General features: G+C 33.6%; 1 protein-coding gene across 1 annotated transcript; it reads right to left on the bottom strand.

Annotated features, from left to right (window-relative positions):
* Nucleotides 1–6,527: 6,527 nt before the first annotated feature.
* Nucleotides 6,528–24,746, bottom strand: c6h18orf63 (chromosome 6 C18orf63 homolog). The gene is made up of 14 exons (XM_088918058.1): nucleotides 24,613–24,746; nucleotides 23,975–24,053; nucleotides 23,497–23,553; nucleotides 22,002–22,113; nucleotides 18,686–18,727; nucleotides 17,268–17,344; nucleotides 15,072–15,181; nucleotides 14,309–14,405; nucleotides 14,119–14,204; nucleotides 13,461–13,644; nucleotides 11,511–12,140; nucleotides 8,566–8,676; nucleotides 7,748–7,831; nucleotides 6,528–6,650 (listed from the first exon to the last, which is right to left on the bottom strand). Exons 1-14 carry the CDS (start codon nucleotides 24,744–24,746, stop codon nucleotides 6,528–6,530), a joined length of 1,926 nt encoding a protein of 641 aa, XP_088774184.1.
* Between the last annotated feature and the right edge of the window lie 3,228 nt (nucleotides 24,747–27,974).

The following is a 27,974-nucleotide window of genomic DNA, read 5'->3' as shown; positions in this document are numbered from 1 at the left end:
CCACTGGGAGGAAATAATTTTGTACTTGATTCAAATCTGCCACCTATTTCCAGTTAGCAACATATGTTAGCTGTTTTGACTTCTCGTCCTATAATTTTGAAGCAGTAAATGTTTAATGAGCTGAAAGCTCTGTCTTCCTCTTCCTTTCCTTTTAACATCACAGGTATCTAAATATACACAATATTTTAAATTTCCATCAGGTAGAATATATTTGAACAAAAAAAGGAAATGTGTACAAAAATAATGTAATATTCAGAAGAAATATCATATCAAAGACCTGAAATTATTCAAACCATTCACATTTACATTTTATACACATTTCTTCAATAACCACAAATTTCTTTCATTTAAATCATTTAGCTATTTTTTATTATTTTGAACAGGATATAGGTGTCTCTAAGGTTTATTCTTAACGTTATTTCAAAAGTAATTATAATTTGTGATTAATATTTATAATTTCTGGGTGGTTACATATTTTGAGGAAATGCATTTAATAAAGGATAAGAAAATTTCCATTTAGTGATTACATATGAACCAAGGCTTCACAGGCTTTCAGAGACTCTTGTGAGAGGTGACATAATGGTTTGTTTTTATTTTTTATATGATTTAATTCATTTTTTCATGCCTTGCTGTACTAATGTCTAAAGGACGGTGGAGAACAGAAATTTATGTAAGGATTTGGATGAGATCCATAATGTCACAGAGGCAATGTACAGTAAGTCAGACAAGATCAGGTCTCAAAACCACACCCATAATAAATGTTCACACACATACAAGACCATTGAAAGACCAAGGAAATTAAGGTCATCTACCAAATTTCTGTATAAAACATTTTGAACTAAAGTAAACCTCAGGTACTGGATTTACACTACACTGTACTTTTTCCCTTCAAGTTAAAATGCAGTTTCATCTGACTTAGAGGCAAAATCAAGAAATAATTTGTGACTCAAAGCCTCACTCCTTTTTCAGTAACCACTTTACCCTTTAAAGCTCTGACAAGATGGAAGCTAACATAGCAGGCAATGGACACAATTCACCCCATGCATTCCTATTTTAATGCCTTCAGACAAATTACTATTTGATCCTTTCACTAGCACTGACTCTCTTATCACATTCTTCTCCTGATTTTTAATACATAATGCTGCTCAACCTTCTCTTTTTCCAGCTCTGTCCTTTAGAAACAAATTATATTCATATTATATGTATACCAAAAATATACAGCTTTTAATGATATTATAGTTCATAACTTCAGCCTCTTGGGAGTTATAACTTTGAATGAATTTGGAAATCGTGACTGTTTATCGACTCCAGTCTCAGAATTCACATGCAAGGTGAAGTAAGGCTTCTCTGCTCAACTCAGGCCCATACACTTCCACTGCTACTTGGAAGCTTCCAGTCACAGTCCGATAGTGACAAAGCTTAAACCATAAATGACCTACAGGACACACTCTACAATCTTAACAAGCTCCTTTACCAATAGAGCCACTCAGGACACCATACAAGTCTGTCTTTCACTTCTTCATACTAATTTGTCTAAATGTTTAAACTGAGCTTCCTACCAAGTGAAAACAACCCTCTTCTGAGGCTAATGGATTCCTCACTACTCCAGGGATCATCAGTCTTCTCACTTGCCTTTGATCCTGATCCACCTCCTGCACATGATGGAACCTACTGGACACAGCAATCCCGGGATCTGCCACTGCTTTGCTGTCTGCAGACCTTTGTGTTTAACTTTAGTACATCTTACAGTAAACCAGGTAAATCTCCTAATCTGGTCTAAAGACGCACCCTACCTGCTTCACAATTTCTCTCTTACACAATAATCAATGTCAATAGATGTATTGTAAGTTTTAAGAATCATTCCATCTCCAGTTGTAACTAAATTATTTTTATTCAAAGTATGGTGATGTGTGGTGAAATATATCTGAATAGAAATGCAGAATGAAGAAAAGTGTTTGTTGCCCACAAATGAAATCTAACCTTATGATAGGGTGGTAAAATTAAACTTGATACCCTTGCTCTGGGACATACTAAATGTTTCTAACATCATTTCATTGGACAAAAATTATTAAGCAAATTAACTGACAAGAACATCAGCCTTACAGTCATAAGCTGCCTCCATTTGTATATGTAAAGCAAAGGCATCTCAGGTGACAGTTCTTGGGTCCTCCAGGCACACCTCAGCAAAGACAAACAACTCTTCAACACTGCAACCTGACCTCCGCTATCACACGTCAAAATATCTCATTATTAATGATATTTTTACCTGTTAACTGCTGTTTCTGTTTCATATATATGCCCATTCATTTACACAAATGTCAAATGTATTTTGATATATTTGCATAGATACAGAAACATTCATACTTAGCATTGCAGAACTGTTTACCTTTTTAAGCCATCTTCAAAGAAATGCCTTCTGAAGACATCAGATTCGCATTCTGAATTAGTTCAGAACACCAGTGGTAAAAAAGTATGCTGGATTTTCTTACTGAACATAATAAATTTAAATTCAATAAATCAAATGTTTAGTTCCTGTAATAATAACAGTAATGCTGAGCACCTTTACACAAATAAATCATAAACAATGACTACATACAGTACTTTATAGTATGACATGACTCCATACAAATAGACATTTACATACATATAGTTAATTAGTTTAACCTTTTTTATTTACTTCTACTTTGTCAGGACCGATGATTTGAGTTGGTACTAATCGCTCTAAGTAGCACTATATCCTTTATGACACATTTGCTAAAGATCTGTCTCAGAAATGCACATCACTTTATCCATACGTCTGTATGTACTGTAAATGTTTAAATACATTAAGCATTACAGGTAAGCTTTCACATTAATTCAAAAATAGAATGGCAATGGATATAATGGCAAAAAAATGTAATAACAAGGAAAATGCACATTTGTTAAATAACTACTTCACTGAAGTCTTTAGTAACAATCACATCACAGCTATCACTTATTTGAAAGCTTTGAAGAAGGGAAAGTCCATGTATTGAATTAACTAAAATAACAAGTATATTTTCATGATGTTATATACCCAAGGTTTCTTAAAGAACTCAGTGAGAACATTTCCCCTCATCACCAAGATATGAGATCCTCAAGAGTTCCACAGGATCGTTGAAAGGAAAGATACAAATTTTCCAAATAGCACCTAATTGACTCCTAAGCTGTAAAGAAATCAATACATGATTAAACACTGGGTATTAAGAAAAATACAGTATGTCAGCAGTGTGGGACTCGACAGATTTACTAATTACTACAGTAATTATGACACATTTTATGAAAAAGCACTTAATACACTGTATACAGTACCTCTGCTAAAAAAAATGCATTTTGGGACATGAATAAATTTGAAGGCAAAATGTGTGTATATGGATTGTTTTATGCCAAACAATTGAGAACTATAAACCACAATAAATTATTGTAAGCAGTGTCATCCATAATGTCAGGACATTTAACTCATTAATGGAAGTCTTTACGTCTTGTGGGACAAGAATCAAGCGTCAGCGCAGGCTTTGTGCATGATGTGGCCTGCCTCCTTGTGGAATTCCTTTTTCACCCCCAGGTACCTAAAACACTGACAACATCTTTGAACCATAAATTTAAGAGCTGAGCAATCTGCCCTTCCACACTACATTGCCACTGATACCTTTCAAGTACAACACAAATGTAAACAGTAACAAGAGCTATAAGCTTTGGTGGCCTGTAGCTATTTGTATACCCAGTGTCTGCACCTGACAGTATAGTCCAGTGAAAGTGCAGATTCGTTTACTTGACTCACAGCTCTTCAAAAGAGTTGCAGTATTCTTGAGGGAGTTTCTATTTTTGTCTTTTACCTTTGTTTTACGCTCATGACAAGAGGCTGTACTTCTGTTGAGCAGCAATATAGAATGAAACAAGTCATAATCTGAATCTTTTCCCTTTCTCTCTCGTATCTGAAAAAAAATATCCCTTTGCCAAAAACATTTTCAAGAAACATCTCCGGGAATGCGCCCATTTTAAGAACCATTTAATTCATAACTCAGTCAAGACGGACTCAGGCCAAGTTGGCAAATGCTGCCTGGACAACAAAGAGGATTTTCATCATCATCATTACAATAATAAGAGTTCTGTAACATACATGCCCTGTGGCACAGTTCCAAGGTTGTCATGATCTAAGGTGGTATGGATGAAATCCAGAGAATGCTTTTGTTTTCAGCAGGAATGACAGAATGAATTAAAGGTTGCAAACAGAGCCCACACTGCTCACATAATGGAATTGACACAGTTTTAGGTTTCTGTTGGTCCTCAGTCTGCTGGCTAGTTGACTGCACATCTTTGCATTTTAAAATGCATAAGGACTTGCCAGTGTATCTGCTGTGTAAAGATCATGTGAAAATACTGCTTAGCTATTTTACCTTTATCAAAGCCTGGAAATGGATATACAAGCAGAGAACAGAAGGCAAATTGTGGTCACAGCTAAGACTTTGGGCATAGCAGAGTCATTCTGTGCTGCTACTATGAAAATAGAGGCTAACTTTTGGCCAATACAGGCAAAATTTAAATGTACATAAGACTAAAAAAACTTTGCAAAATTATGTTATTGTGCAAAAAAACATACTCTTGAAAGGAAACAAACATCTAAATATAAAAATGAATCAGGACTCTGAACACAAAAATAGGCTCGGAAGAGAAAGGGTATGTGGGAATTGTAAAGTGCAAAGACATATAACATTTGCTCAAACAGCTCTAAAATAAAGCTTCTTGAAACACACCAGGGCATTGAGTTCAACAACATAGCTAGAACGTATGCTGCAAACACATACAGTACAAACCATTGTGTAAAAAAGTATAAGTTCTTATCCGAACTTTCAGCATGTGTCCTCTGGTTTATATTTTGCTTTTAATTCTGAATAAACGAGACTCAGTGCCTTTACGGATTTTAATTATTTGAATCAGTCAGGTTCCTGTTCCCCTGTCATCATCCAGACTAAAAAGGTTCAGTTGTTTTAACCTGTCAGTGGAGGACATTCCTTTGAGCACAGAAATGTATCTGACTGCTTTATTCTGCACTGATCCCTGAGTACCAATCTTTTTTGAACCAGGCTGACAAAATTTGAAAAAATTTAACTACTAAAAATATTTTAGGTTTACAAACGTGTATTGCACAATTTAACATTTTAATCTAAACATAAACATACATTTCTTTCATTTAAATTATACAATTTTTTACAGAAACATAAGATAAGTGCTGTGCACATGCATGATTTAAAATATAAGATGTTGTTTTAAACAGAGCTGTACTTGAAACTCTTTTCATTTTAATGCTGAAAACCTGCCCTGTATCTTTCAACAAGCAACTAGAATTAAATTTTTTAAAATATATTTTAAATGCCTGTTTTATTTATTAGAAGGCCACAAATTCAGATCAATCTGAATATTGTATGAAACAAGACCATTCTATGTAATGAACACCAGTTGCCTTTAGAAATGAACAAAGTCCAAGTCTGGTTTGGATTAAAGGTTTAAGTTCTGAGTATTCTTCTTGAGACTCTTAAAAATTATAGAAGAAACTTTACCCCTTCTTGAACTCAAAATCAAAAGAATCACAATGCACTTTCACGTATTATCAATCTTTCAGTTAATGATAAATGTTACAAGTCTTCCAAAACAAGGCAGTGTGTAAATAATACACATTTGGAGGGAAAAATAACAGAGTACTTACTGAATCCTAGGCCTTCAGAAAAGTTTTGCATATGCTTGGAAAATATTATCTAAGAAATATACAAAATGTCGTTTAAAGCAAATGTTTGTTTGGAATTGTTTTATTTAGAATTTGAAGAGAGTGTGCACATTTTATCCATAACAACACAGCAATCTAAGAATTAAACTTCGTTTGTTCAGCATTATCTTTTAAAATAGTTAGCTTCATATAACAACAAGGGGGTGGTGGGGACTGAGTCATTACAAAAAGTATGATTGTAAAAATGTTGTTTTTTACTATATTTACTACATAGTACCTTTTCAGAAGCATTTCATATCAGTGTCATTGAATCCAATGAAGAACAAACTAACGTAAAAATAAGACTAAATACCAAATACTTCTTATACTTATGGTCATATATCAATTTTATAAAAAATAACAACAATAAAATGATGTTACTCAAAGTAGTGACACTGAACAAGTACTTCATGTTAAGATATGTTGATATTCAGCATGACTAAAAAAAACTCAACATATTTTAAAGAGAACACAATTAAGCAAAACACTGATTAAAATTACTCAAATTAAAATATTTGAAACTCTGACATATTACCAAACGATAATTTAAAAACATTTGTAATGAAATGAGAGTTGCAGTGTGCAGTATTAAGAATACAAATATACAGAAAGTACTATTCATGGAACACACATTTTTAACATTAACATAACATTTTAAAATTAATAAATATAAACTAAATTAATTAATAAACTGAAGGAACCTGATCCAAGATAATACACATCTCCTTTATACATTTAATAAAAACTCTCATGGTTCACAGATGCTCTGTATGACTTTAGAAACCAGTTCCTCTTTCTTGTCCCTTGACTTCACAGAAATGCCATTCATCTTAAGCCAGGCTTGCAGAGTAGCTGAATTAAGCTTTGAGAGCTGCAGAGACAGGCAAACATGTCAAGCTGAACTTACAGTAGTAGAAAACACCTCTCTGACCAGATAATGGGTAATGCCCCCGTATCCAGGTGGAGATTTATGGGGAAAGGACGGATAGTACTGTTTATGTCAAACACATACAGTAAGGACATGCATTTTTTTTTACCTGAATCAATGCAATTTCAAAGACTTTGCTATGCACTCAAAGAAATTTGCAGAGAAATCTCATTAGAAGTAACGACATTTCTTAAAGTAATTCAGTTTTCTTTCTGTAGTCTTTCCTATTTTATAAAATGTACAGAAACATAAACAGAAACACAAAACCTTTCACTGCAATTTAAAATGAAAATTGTGATGCTGTTGCAGGCAAGTGAGCTAGAAAATGCTGTAAAAAAACACAGAACTCTAACTGTTGTGGTGATATAATCAAATTCAAGTGTTTTTTTAAACAAACTAGAATATAAAAAGGATCTGAAATTATCAAATGTAGCATTATTATAAACAACTGATCCTGGGGTACCATTGTATCTGCATTTTTCCTTAATATGTCTTGCTAATCTCTAAATGTCCATTGCTAACTGATCTCACTGATACCTATAATTGATCTACTTGTTGTTTAGATTTTTGGTTTGTTTCTGCCCTCGGACCCAAGTTTCAAAAACGTCCAACATACTGCAGCATTCATTTCAGTGACCTGAGCATAATAATCATTCTCATAACAAAAATGCAAACTGTCCTACAATAAGCATTTTGTTTTTCTTCCACAGAGGGCCAAAACTATTGATGCAATAGCTTACATGAACAGCAAGCAATTTTAATTCGACAACAATAAAACTGTAAATATTCTGCTGTCATTATGCCTTAATACTTTTGGCTCCAGTCTACCACCTATGAAATCAGCAGACATTCCTGTGCAACGAATCAGGGAATATTCTTGTTTTATAAATAAAGCTAAGAAGATTCATATTGTTTTGCTTTTTTAACAATGAGCACAATCATTGTGGGAGGTCTTTCAAAAGCTTGCTTAAACAAAGGCAGCTATGGTAGTAAAGTAAAGTGGCTTGAAAGGTCCACGAATAAAAGGAGTCATTTTGTACCTGATTGTTCCTTGCATACTCTTCCACATCCACATCCTGGATATTGGGTTTTGATTTCTTACTTGTATACTCCAGCCCATCTCCCTGTTTAACAGTAAATTGTAATATGTAACCACCTCAAAAAAACTACATTATTCATACACAAAAAGACTTCACCACATGCTATAATTCAATGTGCATCAAAGCACTGATAGAAAAATCAGGCTCCCCATATCAAAATCACTTGTTCTCCTTCAGCATTCAAAAAGATACAGTATGCTGCATAAGTTTAAAGGAAACGGGAATGTGTAGTTTAATTTTTAGAAGAAAAAGGGACCGTTTATTTTCCCTGCATTGATTCTTTATTTCTTTTCAGAAGACATTTGCCTGCTGGTTCAATGTTCAGTGACATTACCATACCACAATTTATCATTAAATTAATTACCTTAAATTAAAATTACCTTAATAATTGGATTATTAAAATTCTCGGCCTTGGAATAGATTTTTTTAAAGATGGAATCAACAGTTATTCTTCAATTTCAAAATTCCAATCTTCAATCAAGAATTGTTTATCAATTTGGCTTCACTGCTACAACATCTGCATCAGAATATACTAATTGTGGAAATATAATTCCCAAAATCTAATCTAATCTGTTTACCTCTCTCTATATAAAACAGCCTGCTGCAGTGTTTCGATGACATAACCACAGTAGCTTAAATTATTAATCATTATGGAAAAGACAAATTGTTTGAAAAGATATCCCATATGTTTAAACATTCAGAAAGGGTTTATGCCCCTTAAAATAATTCCGCTGCTCTATAAATCTATCAAAACACACCTGAGAAATTCTTTGGTTTCTTTTTTGCTTCTGTGCAAGGCCTGTGCAGGCTGGGATTGCCAGGTCGGCTTTGCTGTCCTGAAATCCACTTTGCATGAACATAGTTGCTACCTAATAAAAATAGTTAATGCACAAAGGTTAAGAAAATAAACAGCATCAACTCCATCATGAATTCATTGCTTTAGTGGTGGAGTATTAAAAGTTATACCCATAAAATTACCTCATCTCCCCATGTTTTTGAACTACCAGCTAATCACTAGGGCAAATATTTACATACTGTAGGGCAAAAACCATATGTTTTCTTTAAATGAGTGCAGATGTTTGGCTTTAGTAAATGAAAATATTAGAAAAAATCCTGAGCATATTATATACTCAATGGTTTACCATAAGAATGATACTAGTAAAAAAGATTTTTTTAAAGCTGCTTTTCACAAGGCAAGCTCCACAATGTTTTTTTGTGTTTCTGTAAAATCCACCTAAAAAGTTCTCATTCATACTGTAAGTTACGTCAAACAATTCACGATTATAAAACTGACAAATTAGAAGCTGTTCTATGTCAAACTCATGAGTTTAAGAACAGTCTATTTTGTTTCATTCAATATGTAGCCCAGCTGTATGCAAGTACAGGTTGACTTTGCAGAGGTTGTAGCTTGCCATAACCATAACCGGACCAGTGTCAGTTAAGCCAGTGGCATTCCTACAAAAAGCCCTTACAAGACCTGAAGCCAACAGTAGCAGTGTACCCACACAAGAGAGATTATACTGACAAGCACTTATCCTTATAATATATACAGTACTATATACTGTTCTATTTACTTTTAAAGCACATTTATTTGTATTCATGTCTTAAAAATTATGGTCTTTGTAAAACTAAGTACAGTTGCCAGGAATGTCTTTCAAGAACACTAAAGGGGATTCTTTCATTTTCTCTGTACTGCTGATTCTTAAAAAAGGAAAGAAGCTACAAAACCATGGTGTATTGATTTCGATAAACAGCTTGTCTTGGCTTTAACAGACGCTTACTAGTTGTATATAATTGGTTGAGGTGCCTCTATTTATTTGTTTGATTTACAGGAGTATTTTTTGAGACTTTTAATTGTCCTATTTTTTTTTTGCTAACTGCTTGATTGAAATTGCTCACACAGAAGCTTTCTGTTAGAAGTCCTTATTTTGTAAGCATTATCTGGTTTGAGAGTGTTTCTCTCAGAGTACTTGTATGTTTGTTTTATTCCTTCCAATTTTGTATGATTCACTGGGATTCCAAAACAACTATTGATCAAACGGTGATATAGAGTAAAGGCTATGACCCACAAGTTAAAAGTGGATTGTCCAATTAAGAACTAAAGTCATTTCTCTGTGACAGAAACAGAGAAATAACTATTTCAACCTCACCATTGTTTTATAAATAAATGTAAATCTAAAGGAAGAAGTACAATGTTTCAGAGATAATACTGGGAAACCTTTAAGATAATGAACCTTAGATAAAGTCTAGCATGAATATTACACCGAGGTGTTTTTCAAAGAAGACACTGAAAATAAACTGAGGAAATAAAGTCTTACATTAAATAATATTAGCATAGCAGAGGTATACGCATTAAAGATGCAAAAAGTAAATAAGATACACAAATTTCCTGGGACCAGTGGTACTGTATTCTACCTACTATACTGATGAGATGTTGATGAAATGAGATGTTGTTCATCCAACAGTCACTCATAACATGTGTGGTAAGGTAATGAACCCTATAGACCAGTTAGTTTGTAGTTCCATTTATTATTATTTTTAGAATAATTTGAGTTCTTTAACTGGGGAGTTCTCTAGTAGTGACAATTAGGACGGGATTAATCTGTTTCTGGAAAGAAATGTATTACTGTTTAAAACATAACCCTTACTATTTGAAAAGGACCAGAATCCTACTCTTTTTTTCTCCAACTTTATTAGAGTTTCCCTCCAAACACTTAGTGTTTGTTTTGTTGCCTCTTTTTAAAACAAACACCCTACAGATATGTCTGCTGTTGTAGTGAGGCAGTGTTTGAGACTAAGACTGAACTAACATCTGAATTAATATTACAATATTAAATGGGATCCTGGAATGTTTTATGGCACAGGTGGGGTTTTTTTCTGTTAAAGTCTACATACAGACTGAATCCATTTCTTTATCCATTGCTTTATTTAGGCAAGGGACAACTGTTAGATTTCTTAAAATTCTCCTGTTTCAAAGGCTGAGAAATAATTAGGTATTTAGTCTCTGAGGGTGCTCTTGAGCTCATGTGGACTCCACTACTCTGGAGTAATTCTCACTGACTGGAAAATTGCTAGTGTAGCACCCATCCATGAAAAGCATGACAGAGCCAAAATAAATTACAGACCAGTATGTCTTTCCTCTATTATCAATATGTAAAAGGTTATGGAAACAATAACTAGAACTAAACTAGAGGAGCATCTATATGGAATTATATAATTTTTAGATGATACTCAACATGGATTTAATAATATTATGACTTGTTTACCTATTTTTTAGTTCTTTTAACTACAGGCAGCATATGGTATATTATATTAAGATGCTAATCTTCACACATTGCATTCATCTTCTAGAGATCATTAAGAAGCAATAAGAAAACCAAATAATGTTGATTTGATTTGAGTGTTTAAAATTCTCAGTCGTTGACAAAGTAAACCCACTAGATTTTTTTCAGAATCAAAAATGAAACATGAACCAGAGTCCACAGATGGAAATTACAATTTAATTAAAGCTAGGAACATGAGGTACTATCAAACAAATAAAGTTAGATGGGTTGAATGGTCTCATATTTAATCATTCTTAAATAACTTTTTGTCTCTGATTTCTTTTTTGCTAATCATCCTTAAAGACAACATGGGTTACACAAGAAAAACCTTTATACTGAGGAAAATGTGTCACAGACAAAAAATGCTGGATTATACTTACATTTCCATTGCTAGTATGAACTGGAGTAGACGTGGAGAAAACATTACTTGGGTCAACCTGCAGACATTTCTCTTCAGGATTTTTCCTCAGTGAGGTATTCTTGATAAACGGGCTTTCCATATCTTTGTTGCCAGAGGAACAAGAAAAATATGAAGGGTGCCCTGAGTACTTCAGAGTGGAAGTGGGCTGCATTAGGTCAGGTCTGGAGGTTCTCACTCCAGGATTTGACCTCTTGAAAGAGGATGCTGGGGGCCACTGCAAAACTGCAGCTTCAGCTAAGGGTGTAACAGCAGGCTGTGTTTTCTGTCTTTTTTCTGCTAAGATTTTTGTGACATTGACTTGTTGCTTTAAAGCCTTATTTTTAAAGATCGGGACAAGTCGGCGTGGCTGCTGTGTGGAGGAAGTAGTGGTAGGCTTGCTTTCAGAGTGAAGGTCTGGTGTTCGGTGTTCTGTGTGTTCCCCTGCAGCTCCCACGACACACAGAGAGCTCCTGGACTCCCTTTCCTCACTGGGTGGCATCCCCAGCACAGCATCCCTGGTGGGCTGTGGAGCTGCTCTGATAGGAAGCTGACTTACAGCAGAGCTGTACTTCCCTTCAGCTGTAAGATTCACTGGTCTAATCGATAACCCCTTTAACAGAGAAGTAAAATGTCTAATGATAAAAATTCAAAGATAAGCATAAACAAGAATTGTAATAATTATACTGCAAAATGTTTCTTCTAATGAGAGTTTTCAAATTATCTTTTTAGAAGCTCAATCTAATTTGATGTATATGTTGTATTTTGAGCAGCATTTCACAATGTGTAAGCATATCTATGACTCAGAATAAAAGAAGATAATATTTAAAGTGGAAGATAATTTCTGTTTGCACCGGTTCCACAAACTATTTTTATACTTACAACCACATTCACGTAAATTATTCTGTAAATCAATGCATATTAAAGTATATTAAATTCTCATTTCTAAACAAATTTGTGACAAAGAAGATCCTTTATACAATTTAAAATAAAAAAATAGATTCAATTTTAAAATCTTACACGCCTCCCATCCATGTTGTTGAATCTGAAAACCTGGCTTCCTACCATTAACAACTTGATACGGTTCTTTGAGCTATCTACTATCTAAAAATAGTTAGATGGGTTGAATTTTCTTATATTTAATCATTCTTTTAATAACTTTTTTGTCTCTGATTTTTCCTAAATCATCCTAAAAGAGAACATTGGTTGGTATAAATGTACATATACAGAATATTACTAATGCAGCAAAACTGTATCATTTAAAGCAATCTTTATCACACAAAAACCAAGCACTTTGGCAGCAAATGTTCCTTAATCCACTGTGCTTTATTAATGTAAGGAAATGACCTCATAGAATAGTTATTCCAGCTGAAACACAGGGCTTATTATTTTTATGGTTCCTTATAATACTAAGTATGCATTTTCTTCATCTCATTTTGTATTAAAACTGCAATTATCTTTTTTAAGTGAACATGACAATTAATATTTCAATTAATTTCAACACAATCAGGTAAACACAATCAACAGATATGTTCAAGCTAATAATTATGAATTGCAGGAGAAAAGGTGGATGAATTTTAAGATCCAAAAAGGTACAGGGCAGCTGAAGCAAGGAAACACATAATGTTTTTGTCAGTTATTGTCATGAACAACAAAAGACAACACAGAACATCACAGTAACATGTCACATCACAGTCAAGGTATGGAACTAATCTGCCAAAAACAATATACTGTACAGTATGTATTGCAATCTTGGTTAAGGTTTCCTATTTTCATATTATATATGATTTTCAGAAATACATTCTATGCCAAATTACTGTTGATTGGATCTCAGTTACTGTATGTTAAGACAATAAGGAGAGTTTTTTTTAAAGCAATCAGATCTGGAATGTCTCAGGTACTGACAAACAAGTTTAGTTTTTACTTGCCTCACCTTTGTACTTAAGTTGTTGAGGTTGCTTGTGAAATAGCAAGGTTTACTTGTCATCTGCACAGCAAAACCACAGATATTTTCCATGTTAGCCTTCAGGTCTTTAAGAAATAAGTTAAGCACCCCATCTAAATCAACTCTTGAAAAATACTGCACTGGCTGACTTCTGATGCAGCATAAAGGGTATCTAAAGCAGGAATTAAGAATAAAACATTACAGTGGATTAATGGCATTTAAACCCTATATAATATTCTTGTCCATTCTGTAGATCTTTCTTTATTACTTGGAATTTATGTTTTCTGCCCTAATCTGGCAGTACTGCCCATGAAAATGTTTATTTCCCTTACTATGTTGTTCAAATAGCTAACGACATATAAAGGAAGCAAGAGAGTTTTACCATAAAGCACCAATTTAAACCATTTGTCTCTATAACTTTACAAAACAAAAATGATTTTGATACTCATTTTCTTCTCATTCCCCAGATAAATGCCAAAATTCAATATTAGTAGACATTAGTACCTGGTCGATCCTGTTGTAGCCGTTTCTTTCTTACAATTCTGAACCAGCTTGACATTTGTTTGGATGGAATCATGCAGAAGTAATGCAATGCCAAACACTGGGTTATTATGCATTTTGTCTTACAAGCTTGTAAAAAGGATACGTGAACAGCCTCTCTCCTACCAGTTTGAAGTAAACATTGCAATATACTTCATTTTCCCCATTGACAGCAGGAATCTTATAGCCATACTGAAATACAAGGAAAGCAAATTAATAAAAATGAAAATATGTCTATAATAAAAAATAGTACTGGCAGGTTATGTTATCATACAATGCAGACATCTCTTTCTTACCAGTACATTCCAGTGTTTCTGTATTTCTGTGTATGACTCGAATGGACACACTGATGGCAGCAGATGACTGATGCTGATGATCTGGCCCATCTTCATACTGCAAAAAGAAGAAGTCTCCTATGATTCTTTAAGGTTCAACATTCATAAAAATTAATGAAAAAGTTATTTATTATGCTGCACATACAGTATGTTCATGATAAGTACACTAAGCCAGAAATTTCAATTGCTTTGCTTGTTTAGATTTTGGTTTACCTATTTTTGCATTTTGCACTTCTTTTAAAAAATACTAGATGCCAAGGCTATCGTTCCAATAACTTCAGCATACATGCTTCTTGTAGTCTTTAACTTCTTAATAGTTTGATCAACAGACACATGTCAAAATGACAATTGCTATATTGGCTATATGCTATATGCAACTTACAAACCCCATTCAGCATTTTAACAAATTAAAGCAACTTTTAAAACATGCCTTCTGATAGAAAGAATACAGAATACACAGAATACATTAATTTCTTAATAAAAGTCTGGGAACCACTGATGTAAAGTACCAAGGCTTCTTTTACATGGAAAAGCTACTTCCACAAAGTAGGAAGGACATTTACAGCTACTTTACTTTTTACATTTAACCCATAACATAAACACATCTTCCATTTTTTTTAAGAAAAAAAAACCATAAAAGCCAAATATCCAGGTAAGTTCACTTTTTTTCTGACCAACAATTGAAAAAATAATAAAAACATCTCTAATTGAATTAGAAACCCACCTTGGTAATATGTAACACCAGTTGTTAGAAATTGCATATGTCTGAATTTCAGCATCTCTGCTACTGTAGAAATTCTTCACAACATTAGCAGAAATATCAAAGTCTTCAAGCTGTTGGTCGATGAAAATAGGTGAGGTAACTAATACAGTTCAATTTGATAAGATTTTTAAAGTTTTTTCACTGTTGAAAACATGAAAAATCATTTTTTTCCTGACCATTCTAATTATCTGTTATTTGCTTCTACAACTTTAAACATCCAGAAAAAAAAATTAAGTTAATTTAGACAATGCATTGTACAGTATAATTATTGCTCAAAATACACCAAAATGTGACTACTAGTGGGCCACTCATAAGTGGCCAGGAAATGCTTGTGAATCCCTCAGGAGGATGTGTTATCTGCTACACAAATAAAAAACACACAAAGGCTGCTGTTTTCTTATAACTTTATTGTGCAGACTGCTTAAACATCTGTTTGCAGATGGCAGTTGTAAAATCAGTTTTGAAGCAAAAATAATCAATCTGGAACTTCCCATCTGCAGCAGAAAAAAATGAACTTTTCCTCTTTGTCTGAGAAATTTGTGCATAGTTTTGTACAGTTGGGACCATTTTACTGTTGTAGATTAATGTTTTCTATATAGCCATCAATACAAAATGAGTAGATGGAGTGAGCACAATGTTCTCTTTCTATGACAAAATAAAGAATGCAGATTTTGTATTACTAAAACCCTTGAGGTCCTACAACATCTAAAACATACAGTATCTGCTGCAACCTTTGCCTGAGTGTCTGTAAAAAGCTTTCAGTTAATAAACAGCATTGTCACTTTCTATGATATACTGTAGATATCTTCAGACACAAATGTTGTTTTATTGTACCTGATCCCTGGTGGTGATATTCTGCTCTGTGCATTGCTCAATAATGAATAGGACATTGAAATATGTTTTTACTTTGTTTCTTCCTTAGTGAAACTTTGTATTAAAAATAATTAATTTGTCATTTTCTTTTCATTCCTCTACAAACACTCAATAATCCTTTCTTGGTCCTCTGTTGTTAGAGTACTGGGAAAAAATGCATTCATTTTAAACTTCTCCCTCTCAAACTAATATCTTTTTAGACTTGTGCTTGCATCTGAGAATATTGTTTTAGTTTTTTTTTTTAATCTTAGTTGGTCTGTTTTATACATTGTGGTAAGTGCCTTCTTTACCCTCATATTTTCTTATTTGATCTACTAAAGAATTCAGGCTAGTGCTTCGTTTTTTTTTCTTCAGTTAGTGCTTGGATGAATTTATTATATGATTCAAGCAACAGAATTTGAAATTACAAAGCACTCGAGATAAATTAAATCCTGTTCTCAAAGATTCCGCTTTAAAACTGCAGCAATTTATTCTACCATCACAGGCTTATGGAATTTAACCTGTATTTTTTTAACCCAGTCACATTATGGTAGCTAAAATGTAGCAAAATTACATTGTACTGTATTATCACTGTACTGATTGGTATTGTATTGTATTATTATTATTATTATTGTATCATTCGTTACACTATGTCTGTGTTGTCTGTGTTAAGCTGCTGTTGCACTGCAATTTCCCTCACGGGATCAATAAAGTATCTATCTATTAGCTTGGTGATGGTTGTGGTGGTGATGGTGTGGTAACCAGTATTTTAGGCTCAGGTGCTCCTGGAAAAAGGAAGCACTGCGGTATTTGTGAATTCACTGATGATCACATAGTGGATCACTTGTCGTTTTTGGAATTCCCAGCAATTTTCAATGAACAGTAGCCAATATGACCATGTGACCTGCCAAGGGAGAAACACTGAAGTCCACTTCTATTTATTTTCTATTTATTTTGCACTATTTTAATTTATTGGCTGTTCATTTCTTTTATACCAAGCTGTTGAAAGGAAGATTAGATGAGCCATGAGACCTTATCTAGTATTATGACTAGTGGAGTTTATTATTTAATTTTTATAAATTATCTGTACTTAAGCAGTATTGAGGCTGACATAATTAATTTTAAACATATAACCATCTTTTCTTTTCAAATGCCCCCACCAATACATTTACATTATTATGGTTGGAAATGCATTTGAGATCTTAACTATTAATGAAAAACAGACCATGACATTCTAAACCATCGTAATAACATACAAACTAAAACATACACTGTAACATAAAAACATACAGTATAATTCTTTACTTTTGCTGGTGGCAGACGAATGGATTTGGCTTCTAAACATATGCAGAGCTGGGTTTCAGTGGCATTTAGTTCCATTACTGTAAAGAGAGAAATATTGATTGATGTAACTTAATGCACCTTGCTATACAGGTACCCCACTTTAGTGCTATTGGCCTTTAACTCATAACTTGCCTATTTGTAAACTTGAGAGACCAAATTCTAAATGCTTTAAGAACATGAGAATAGTCACAAACAAGAGGAGGCCTTTTGTCCCATTTTTCCCATCTGGTAGTTAGCAGCTAACTAATTCAAGAAGCTCAACCCGCTGTATTTTAAAACAAACCAGGATATCTATCTTAATGGCTGAATAGCTGGGAACCTTGTTCCATTTTCTCACAAGCTTTTGCATAATAAGTTCCTCCTGTTATTTACTTACACTTCCACACACAATCATCACTTCTGTCCTCTGATTGTGCATTCACTGTTTATTCTAAAGAAGTCCAAGGGTGCATTTGAGGACTTTGAATACTTGGATCAAGTTTCGAAGTCTTTAATTTTCTGTAGTCTTTTTTGGTAAAAACAAAAAAGGTTTAGTTCTTCCAGCCGGGCAGTGTAGGACATTTCTTTCAGCCCCAGAATGTATCTGGTTGGTCTTTTCTGAACTTATTCCAGACCAACAATATAATTTATATGACATAATGACCAAAATTCCTTCTTCCTTGCCAAAAACCTGAATGAAATACCCACTTAATCTATCAGTCATTACCATTTCATTGTCTATAATCTTCTCATCAATTACCTGAACACATTTTTTTCCTTTCTTAACTGTTTCTGTTTACAGTTGTAGTGCCAAAACATTTTTTTTTATTTCTTTAGCATCCATTGTAATATTCCTTTCCATCTGTCTCCTTGCCTTTACCTTTACTTGCAATTCCCTGTACTCATTATCCTCAACTGGATACGGTTATTTAGAACTTTTTCTTTTCCCTTACACTTTTTCTTAATGATTTTTTATTAAAATGAAACATATGGAATACTGTTTTTTATGTTTGTTATATTCACTCTGGGGATAAATTTGTCATCTGCTTCAAGAAGGATGTATTTGAACTGAATCCATATCTATTCACATTGAAATTCTTTTAAGCTCTGCCTCATTCTTTCAAAGTCTGTTTTTTATTTGCACTCAACCTGCATAGTTTCAAAATAAACTCTAAAGCATAATATATTATGATCATAGTTCCTAAATTTTTCTCCCACCTCTGTTTGCCTCACTCTATCATGATTGTTTGAAAGCTTAATTGTTTTCTAGGTAGGAAGTTGTGATGACTGCCTATAAATAACAACATTTTTAAAGAACACATTCTGATGTCAAAACAGCCATTCTGTATATTTTCATTTCAGCAGCTTAAAGTGTTTTTAAATCTGACAAAATAACTTACCTACAGCATTAAGCCTCCCACTTTCTGTTAAAAAATCTGTTCCTGGAAAAAAAGAAAAAAGCAATGAGTGTTTATTTTTAATCGAGATGGAGATTAACATTTCAAATTGGCTACATTGAAATATTGACTTTGTTTTAGGAATATTCAACGAATAATCAAGCTGGTTTGGATGACAGCTACTGTACAGTGGAAGGGAATATTGGTTTGCAAAGTTCACTTAGGAAGATTTTTGCTGTTTAGAAATTTATTTGTAAAAGAAAAACAAGACATCTTCTACACTAATGATCTCAGTGGGAATAAAGCAGTGATTCAATTCAGATTCAGTCAATTGTACGTCACACTTTTCCCATTAATTTAACCACAAAAAGGAAAGTAAACACATAAAAATCACTTGATGAGCAATTCCTTCTTAGTGCCCTTGCCCAGTAAGACATAGAATCAACATTAAAGGTTGATCTGCATATGGAAAATTAATTCACTGTTGCCAATCATAGGCCAATAGAATTTATGTCTGGATTCTGAGGCTGCTGCAGAAAAAACTGAGGTAGGTTTTGGTACAATTGCAGGGTTAACTTGTGAATGAGGAACAGAAAAGGATACACTTCTATTTTTGACAGCAGCTTCTGGCCGATGTTTCTTTAGGATCCAATTCAGTCTGCCACGTGGACATGTGGAATGCCAAACTTACAAAGAGAATAGATACTAAATTGCATTTCAAAGAATTTTAACATGATTTAAGAAACATCAGATAGAGGAACAAGTAAAGGTTTATTCCAGGATGAAAAGAAAAGAAATGATTGACACTCGAAGAAGACTCCACAGCCAAAATGTTATATATTTTCTTTTCAGCATGGAATAATCCTTTACATGTTCCTTTGCAGCCTACGCTTGCTGATGCTGCTACCTACTTGAACTACATTAGTAAGAGGTTTGTGAAAATACAGAAATATACTTATGTGTATTTATATGTGGTTCCCACTTTGAAATACTTAGCTGTTAAAGCATGTGCACGTGCACTCAATATGAACTGAACAGGAAAATGTGCAATTGCATTATTGTAAAGCATTACATAAAACACTTTTTATAACTATAATTATAATTATTATGGCATTATTATTTTACCAAGGATATGTTCAAAAACTCTCATTTTATCTAAATGCCATTTACCTGTGCTGTTTAGCATGCCCTAGTTACAGTAGTAATACACTTGTCATTGTTCCAATATATTAGTACAGTATTTCAGTTACAAATAGCATTGTATACTGCCCTCCGAAACTTTTTGATTAAAATGTTGCGCACTGAGTTAATAAAGAAACGATACCAAAAGGAAGCTTTGGCATAAGAACTATTGAACTATATGGAAAATAGCACAGACATTGGTGCAGGATAAGAGAAAATGTTCTGGAAGTTTGTTTTTTTTTTAAGTTTTGTTCTTTTAGAGACTTTTGACACATTATGACACATTAAACTATTTCACTGGTTTCTTTTTCAGAGCATACAATGACAATTCTGCCACCATGTGGCAAAAGCAGCTAATCCACGCCCTATACAAATGCTATACAAAAGAGAAACTGCCTGTTTTTTAAACTACACATAATATCTTGAAAGATTCTATCAAATCAATGAATTGGGCAGGGCCTAACATCCAGAAAACTAAGAAAGGTTACTATTAATATCTAATTGAGCTGTGTGCAATGTTTGAAAATGTTGAAAATTTGAATCAAGTCGCCTTATATACTGTATACTGCCATAAAAAACTGCTTATTGTACACTACACTAATATTGAATTAAACTAATATTTCACAAATTTATAAAGATATCATCCAATTATTTTCAATTTTACACATGTATATACTGTTATCAAACTTATTTTATACATTCCAAATTGTGACAAAGGAAAGTGTTGAAGAATGTCATGCCACAGATACCTTGAAGTGCATGTAGAAAGTGAAGACCCAAAATATTCACAAGATAACATCCAGTAACTGTAGTATTTATGACAATACTTTAAGCTACCATACAATCACAACATGATAATTTCTGTACTAATACTGAATGCAAAACAACAGTGTTGTTTGTCTTCTCTTTACATATATTAAATATTGCAAAATACATTCTCTCACTTTCTTCACTGAATCTCTTCATCTGAACCTTAGCCAAACTATCTAGAGGCCCGGATTGTAGCTGCTGCTCTTCTGACAGGACAGGACTGATCCTGACAGGACTAATCAGGAGTGTGCCCAAGTCCCTTTTCTCGTAGAACAGACTGATTAGTGTAGATAATTAGCCTACCCGCACATCTTTGGGAGGGGGGAGGAAATTTACTACATGTGTGTACATGGAGAAAACTCACATGAACACAAGGAGAACAGACAGGCTCCACACAGAATGACACACCAGCCCTGGGACAAACCCAGAACCTTGTCATGAGTCATGAGGGAGCAGTTCTGCCTGCTTTGCCATTGTGCCACCTCCCATGTCCTTGGCAGAACATGAATTAACAAAGAAGGAGGTCTTGGCAAATTTCTTATTTGCGCACTGTGCACAAATGGTCATCATTGTGAAGCGCATGCTGAACAGCACAGGTAAACAATTCACTAACGGGTCAGTTCATGACTAGGGGACACATAAAAAAATCCAACCAGTACAGTATAAGACAAATGCAAAAACCCAGAATATTGTTTGCTTGCTTTCTAGTCTTAAATCTTACTGTTTATTTTAATATCTAGTGAATGGAGTTTTTGAAAATACGCAAAATATCTAAGACATAGAAAATTAAGGCATAATTCTGAATATTGCCAGCTTCTTTTTACTATATGACATGTTCTTTAATTTCAGCATTACTGATATAAAAGCATAAAATGATAAGTAGAGTTAAATGTAAGTTTATCTATTATAAAACACGCAGTGCATATTTGGCATAGTGGCTATTTTTCCTAATGATCACACTAAGAGTTATTGTTTCCTACATAGTTCAAGGACAATGGCCTTGATTTCTTCTTCTCTTTTTGACCTATAGTTCAATGTCCATGCTCATATTTCTTTTGATTTTTTTTTAACCAAGGGCATAAAAAACTGGAAGTAGGAAAAGTCATAAATAAGTCCCAGTAAAATGCTCACTCTGACACAGAAATAGAACAGTGCAAGGGAGTTTCTTGAAGCTTCACTGGAATTTCCTTAACTCTAGAAAAGCTGTTTAAACAACAGTAGTACTGACAGCAGATGTATCTGTATTTCCTGTTTACATATTTTAAGTAGAACACTGAGTACTTTCTAAGTTAGCAAAGCCACAGGCAGTGTTTTCATGTTACAATACCTGCAATGAGAAACTGCCCAGCCTTATTCCACTCTGGAGCCATTTTAGCAGTCAAGGTATATGAAAGACAAGCCTTCAAAATAGCAGGCAGGACTCTACGTGGGGTACCCATCTATCAAAAGACATTGGAAAACCTGTAAACAGAATATTCTGGCAATGTATACATATACAGTATGTGTATATATAAATGTATATATATTTATATCTTATTATCTTATTTACATTCTGTTTTAGATTTTCTAATTCATCTTTTCCCCTGGATTCAGAGTGAAAAATTCCAGATTCACTTCACTGCTGCCTCCCTTCAAATTACCGCTTGTCCAGGTTTTCTTGCTAAGTCCAATCAATAAATTAACCTGGACCAGTATGGAGTATGACATTTTGTACTAGTGAATAAAATCAATATGTAGGACATTAAATGCACAGATGCTGAATTATTGTGTTGTATACCTTTATGGTAATAATATCTTGAGTTCTTAAAGGCCTCGAAACATAAACATCTATGCAAGTTTACATATTTATATAAAAGAAAAAATAAATTGAGACAAACACACTAATTCCTATAATGCATATTTCAGTTCACTATTCCAAAATATTAAAAACATTTTTTAACAAAAGATTTTTTGCCTAATAGACAAGACTTTATAGATACTTGAACTCTTAATAAATTTTAAGTTAAACTTTATCTTGACTGAACATAAAGAACATCTTTTTATCTAAGTAAAAGGTACTGTAAATATAACCAGAGCAAGCTCCTAATGTTATTGTGCTGAACTACTGTTATTTAACTAATTAACTACTGATAATACAAGCATTAAAACTCTCCTTCAATAATTAATTTGTGTATTAATTTGAGAAAGAAAATTATACTACATAAGAATACAAATAAATTGTAAAAAAAAATGCAGCTTTAAAAGCTTTAGCTACAGTGCTCAATTTGTTCCAATTTCTCCTCATCAAGTAAAATTCTACTTAATGGTTAACAGAAAAGAAATGTATTACCTTTATTTCTCTTTTGCACATCTAATTTTATCTGGTTCTATTTGCATCTTTAACAGTTTATATTTACTTTATATTTTACTTACACTTAATTTATGAAGAAGTTTTACTTTGTTTTACTTTGGATTGAAGTCCAGTCAATGAAATAAAAATGTACTGTAATGAAATAATTTTTAGATTTCTCTTTTTTTTTATTTTCAGGGAAAACTAAACTTTGAACAGTCTGGAAAACATGCCCCCCTATTGTTTTGAAAATTAAAGAATATTTTACAAAGGCCTGAAAGAAAAAAGCACAACATTGTCTGTGTTAGATAATGTTATCCAAAAATAACAAATAAAAATAACATGAAGCAAGACTTAATGTAAAGTCCATATGTGAATGATCCATTAAATTAAGGCCTTCACAGCTGGGAACCATTTTTTCATCACAGTCACTGAGCACATCCACATAAGGTTAAGTACAGTATTATTTTAATACAACATGAAACATTCTTACCTGTAGACTGTGCCTCTGAGTGTAGGCTTGGATGATTCCAGTTTTGAAAAAGGTTATCTGTTAAACACATTTACTGGTAATTAAACTACGTTTAATCACAAGAACTGAATATAGGAAAAGCAATGTTATGAAATGCTTAATTCATAAGGCTTTATTTTGTCTAAGCTAATTGAAATGGTTGTTTTTCAATTTGTTATAAGTTTTACCTCTCATCATCATAGGCAAGCAAAAATATTACAAGTGATTTAAGCTAAGAAGAATAATTTTTACATCACATATAGATATGTGACAGGCAGATTGGGTGGACAGATTGATGGATGGATTGTGGGCTATGAATAAATTATCTAATAATTAGGATTACTTTACTTGTACTCCCCTAACCCCTTTGTTTAAGATATATATATATACTGTAATTTCTTGGGGTATCAACATCAGATTTTGTCCAGCTTATGATGTGACATTAAAACAGCACACTTACAGCCATTATCACTGTGATTTCACCAAAGGAGTCTAATACAGGGGAGGCAAGGAGTTCTGGATAGAGGAATAAAAGCTCTCTAAAAAGGGACATAAGAATTAATAAATAAAATACACAATTCATCATGTCTTAAGCCTATTTATTTAAAAAAACAGATAGGTAAAAAACATTTGTTTAAGTCTTTTTTAAGTCTGCCTTTTCACACTCCAACTAATTTATCTTTAATCTAATTATCTTAATGTCTTCAGCCAAAAACAAAGACTAACAACCATGTGCTCCAGAACCAGACAAGATACCATTCCTCTATAGAAGAAAATATTACAGAACAAACTTCAGAAATTGTTTTTATTTACAGAACCTATACCATAACAGGCTGACAGACGTAATGCATTACAAAACCCATAGGAATAGAAAGACAAATTTTGCATCATGTAAGGCTAACTAGAAACAAAGCTGTCAGCATGCTTAATTCAATATACTGAATTTACAAAGTACTGTAAGTGATGTAGTTTACTACAATCAATCCAGGTTTTTATACTAATTTCATGAACTGAAAAATTTGCACAAGGGAGACTACAGAATAAAGTAAGTTAAATCAGAAATATATATAAATGACTTGAAAGCAAAAAGTTAAGGACCTGCATATTCTGATCTGATTGTTTCTGGTTTCCCCATCGTCAGGGTCACAGAGCTGAGATATGTTTACACTACACAGCTTTCGAAGGTCAGGCAAAGTGATAAAGAATAAGGACTGCACATTGCTTCTGCTCATGGTCCCCTGAAAGAAAGTGCAACATCAGAAAAATAAATGTTTTTAATGAAAACAAAAGATAATGCACTTCAAAACCTAAAAGGTGATACATGTCTTCAGGAAAAACATCAGATCCTTTAGAAAAATCTGCAAGGTCCATTGTTTTAAAGAGAGTTGCAGAAATTCTGTAGTTTTGCTCTTGTTATTACAGTTACAAGTCACAGTTTAACAATCACTATAAATCTGTGATGTAGTGAATGTTTCAATCTTGGTTCAATTTTTTAAATCTGATTTCTAAGTGCTTTTTGACTTTTCTTTCCAGAATCATTAAATCATTTCACTTTTCTCCTTCCCATTTTTTAGAAACTTAACATTCTCACATTTTCTTTATTTATTAGTTCTGCAATAATAAGCTGTCAACCTTTATGCTCCTATACCTTAAAGTAGTGTTAAGAAATATTTGGAACTAAATCAAACCTTGATTTTTCACCCCGAAGGTTTTTTAATAGGTGCTGTGAGCCCTGTTTTCTCTCCCCTGTGTCTCCCGTGGCATCTCCATTAATTTATATTAAGAACAGCTTGTGTTTATTTTATGGATTTATTTATGCTCAATAAAGCCATATTACATACATTTTTGAAAACTATTACACGTTAAATAAAACCACTATACAATACCTCAAGCAACGTGATTAACTTGGTCTTTGTATCCACCGAGGCATTGATTTATGAATCGAAACCTGACGCTTAAACAAAATAACTAGGACAGTTATTATTCAAATTATCCCACAGCAGGTTTTTTTTTACATAAGCAAAATACCTGATACCCTAACCTACCAAACTGAGGGCTTTAGTGTAGGTTTGCGTATTCTAAAATACAGTACGTGAGTCCATATTCAGTTTTAGGGCTGCAAAAGAGGTGAAATTCTGGTTTTACTAAGAAGATAGCCTTACGTATTTTCGCTGAACTTTACGTAAGAATGAGACGTGTTTACAATAAAGCTACCCGACAACCAGTCTTCCTCACCTCACAAAAGACTTCAAGTTTGACTTTCTTGACTAGAAATGCCGCTTCTTCCTCACAGAGAAAAGCTGCGCAGTTTGTAGAACTGGGCACGTGGTGCGCCGCCTCGTGCAGGAATTGGGCTGGAATAGCCTTTTTAATTAAGAGTTTGATTTAAAACAAACACTGAATGTGCAACTTGGCTGTAAAAACTATTTGTATGTAATCTTTCTCTGGAAGTTCCAACGTGTACGAAAGAGAGTGGCAAAGGAAACGGCGAAAGCGAATTTTCTTTTCACATGGGAAACCTAAGCATGGTTATTCTGTTCGTCAGGAGGTGCGTTTATTTATGTACGCTGAAAAAAGTCATTACCTCGCAAGAATCTTCATCTTTTCGTATTTCATATTATATGTACAAGGCTAAAGACATGGATAGTGGTATAGTAAGAACTGACCAAATTTACGCAAAGTGTAGCGGGGCTTTGAAACAAGTTTCACCAGCCACGCTGCTGAATCCAGTCTGGTGGAATTATGGAAGACGATATCGTATAACATCCTCGGATCAATTAAAGACCAGATGGGCAAATCCATGCAGTCAGAGGGTGAACACTTGTAAGGAGTAGTCAAGTAGTGGGGTGACAAGTATTACCCTGTAGCAGTGGTGAGTAATCTCTTAACCCACTTGATGTCACAAGTCCCTCTTTGGAGAGATACATCTGGGTATTTCTCTTGGCAGAATTGGGGAATGTTATTCTAGCTACTATAACTGGGTCTGTTGATAGTGAGACAGATTCTGTTCTAACTCTTTTATTTTTACACATGAGGCCTTACGGTTCTAGTGTCTTCACTCTCAGGACCACAAAATGGTTGGCCATTTTCTGTGAATATTTAGAAATTGTAGTTTTAGTGAGTTTGTAGGACGTTTTTGACAAATTGAGCCAAAGGGTGCCCCATGTGTTTTAGACACAGAATAAGAGGGGAAGCACACACTCTGGCCTGTTTCTGCTCCCCAGTTGTACATGTCTGGGCACACAACTTAAAAATTCAAACTAGAGATTTGCAAACAGATAACAGTATTTTGAGTAGACCTGCCCACATTACTATACACAGTTTAAGCATTATTACTGATTGCCTTTTCTAATGATCTCTATTCCCTGGAGCACCTAATCTCTTGTAATTACTGATTTTCAGTAATTATTGTATTATTGTATTCCAGCTGATTGTGTACTTTGAAGTTTAAATTCTCAATTAAATTAATCAGATTTTTAAAACAAAATTAGTATACTTTAGCTTTAATTTTCCTCTAATATTAATTCCTGTTTTTTTTTACAATTCGTATATGTTTGATTATGTATTTGCACCACCATTAAATAACCTCACAGCTGACTTTCATTACATAAACAAAATGCCAGATACCCTACACTGGCCAAAGTGAAGGATTTACCTGAAGTGTAGGTTAGCATATTCCAAAATACATGTATTCTTATTCCATCTTTGGGGCTGTAAAAGAGATGAAATTCTGTTGTTACTATGACCAAACCCAGACATGATCTCAGTTCAGTTCAAAACCACCCATAAATAAATGTTACACAAACAGATTTGATCAGCCTGAAAACTAAATATTTTACAGCTGCATTGTAAGTGATATTGCAGCAGGAATGCAACTTGATTACAAAATATTTACGACGATTTAATAGAGAGAAGGACCCTGGGGAGGTTCACTGCTGACCCTGAAACTTTGCCGAGTTGAGCTGTAGCAGCTATGAGGAGATGAGTCAGAAATAAAGCACTTGCCGACATTAGTGTACGGTAGAATGTAATAGCTGTTCTTGGCAGGTTTAAATTGTGTAGAACTTTGAGATATCTTACTGAAAAGGGCTGTTCTCGCTGGTTTATTTTACTAAATGTATAAGTTGTGCATAGTCTCCTTAATTAAGTTTTTTATTTATTCGTGTAATGCTGTAGAATGCGAAGCCAATTCTGTTATCATGCAGTATAAAGACATTAAAAAATGTGGCTGTTATAAAAATAGAGGCAGATATAGGTCAAGTTATAAGCAATGGGTAGTGCACTTTTGTGGTTCACTAGTTTCTCTGAACAGTCAAACCTACAAATGTATATAGCTCTTAAGATGAATAAATATCATTGCTTTCCACTGTTAAAGTTGTCTACAAGGTCTTGACGTACTGTGAACCCTACACATTCAATATAAAAGAACGAACAACAGTTCTTAAAATATGTTTATTTGT

This window comes from Atractosteus spatula, chromosome 6 (assembly GCF_055471065.1).
Source record: "Atractosteus spatula isolate fAtrSpa1 chromosome 6, fAtrSpa1.hap1, whole genome shotgun sequence".
Classification (NCBI taxonomy): Eukaryota; Metazoa; Chordata; class Actinopteri; order Semionotiformes; family Lepisosteidae; genus Atractosteus; species Atractosteus spatula.
The sequence above is the reverse complement of the archived record's forward strand: the minus strand, read 5'-3'. Positions and strand labels throughout refer to the sequence as shown.

Coding starts and splice junctions, on each gene's coding strand:
- c6h18orf63 (XM_088918058.1), bottom strand. CDS start 24,746: ATGAGCAGAAGCAATGTGCAGTCCTTATTCTTTATCACTTTGCCTGAC. Junction 15,182..17,267: donor TTCGTCTGCCACCAGCAAAA/GTAAAGAATTAT, acceptor ATCGACCAACAG/CTTGAAGACTTTGATATTTC. Junction 8,677..11,510: donor TTCATACTAGCAATGGAAAT/GTAAGTATAATC, acceptor TATTTTTATTAG/GTAGCAACTATGTTCATGCA.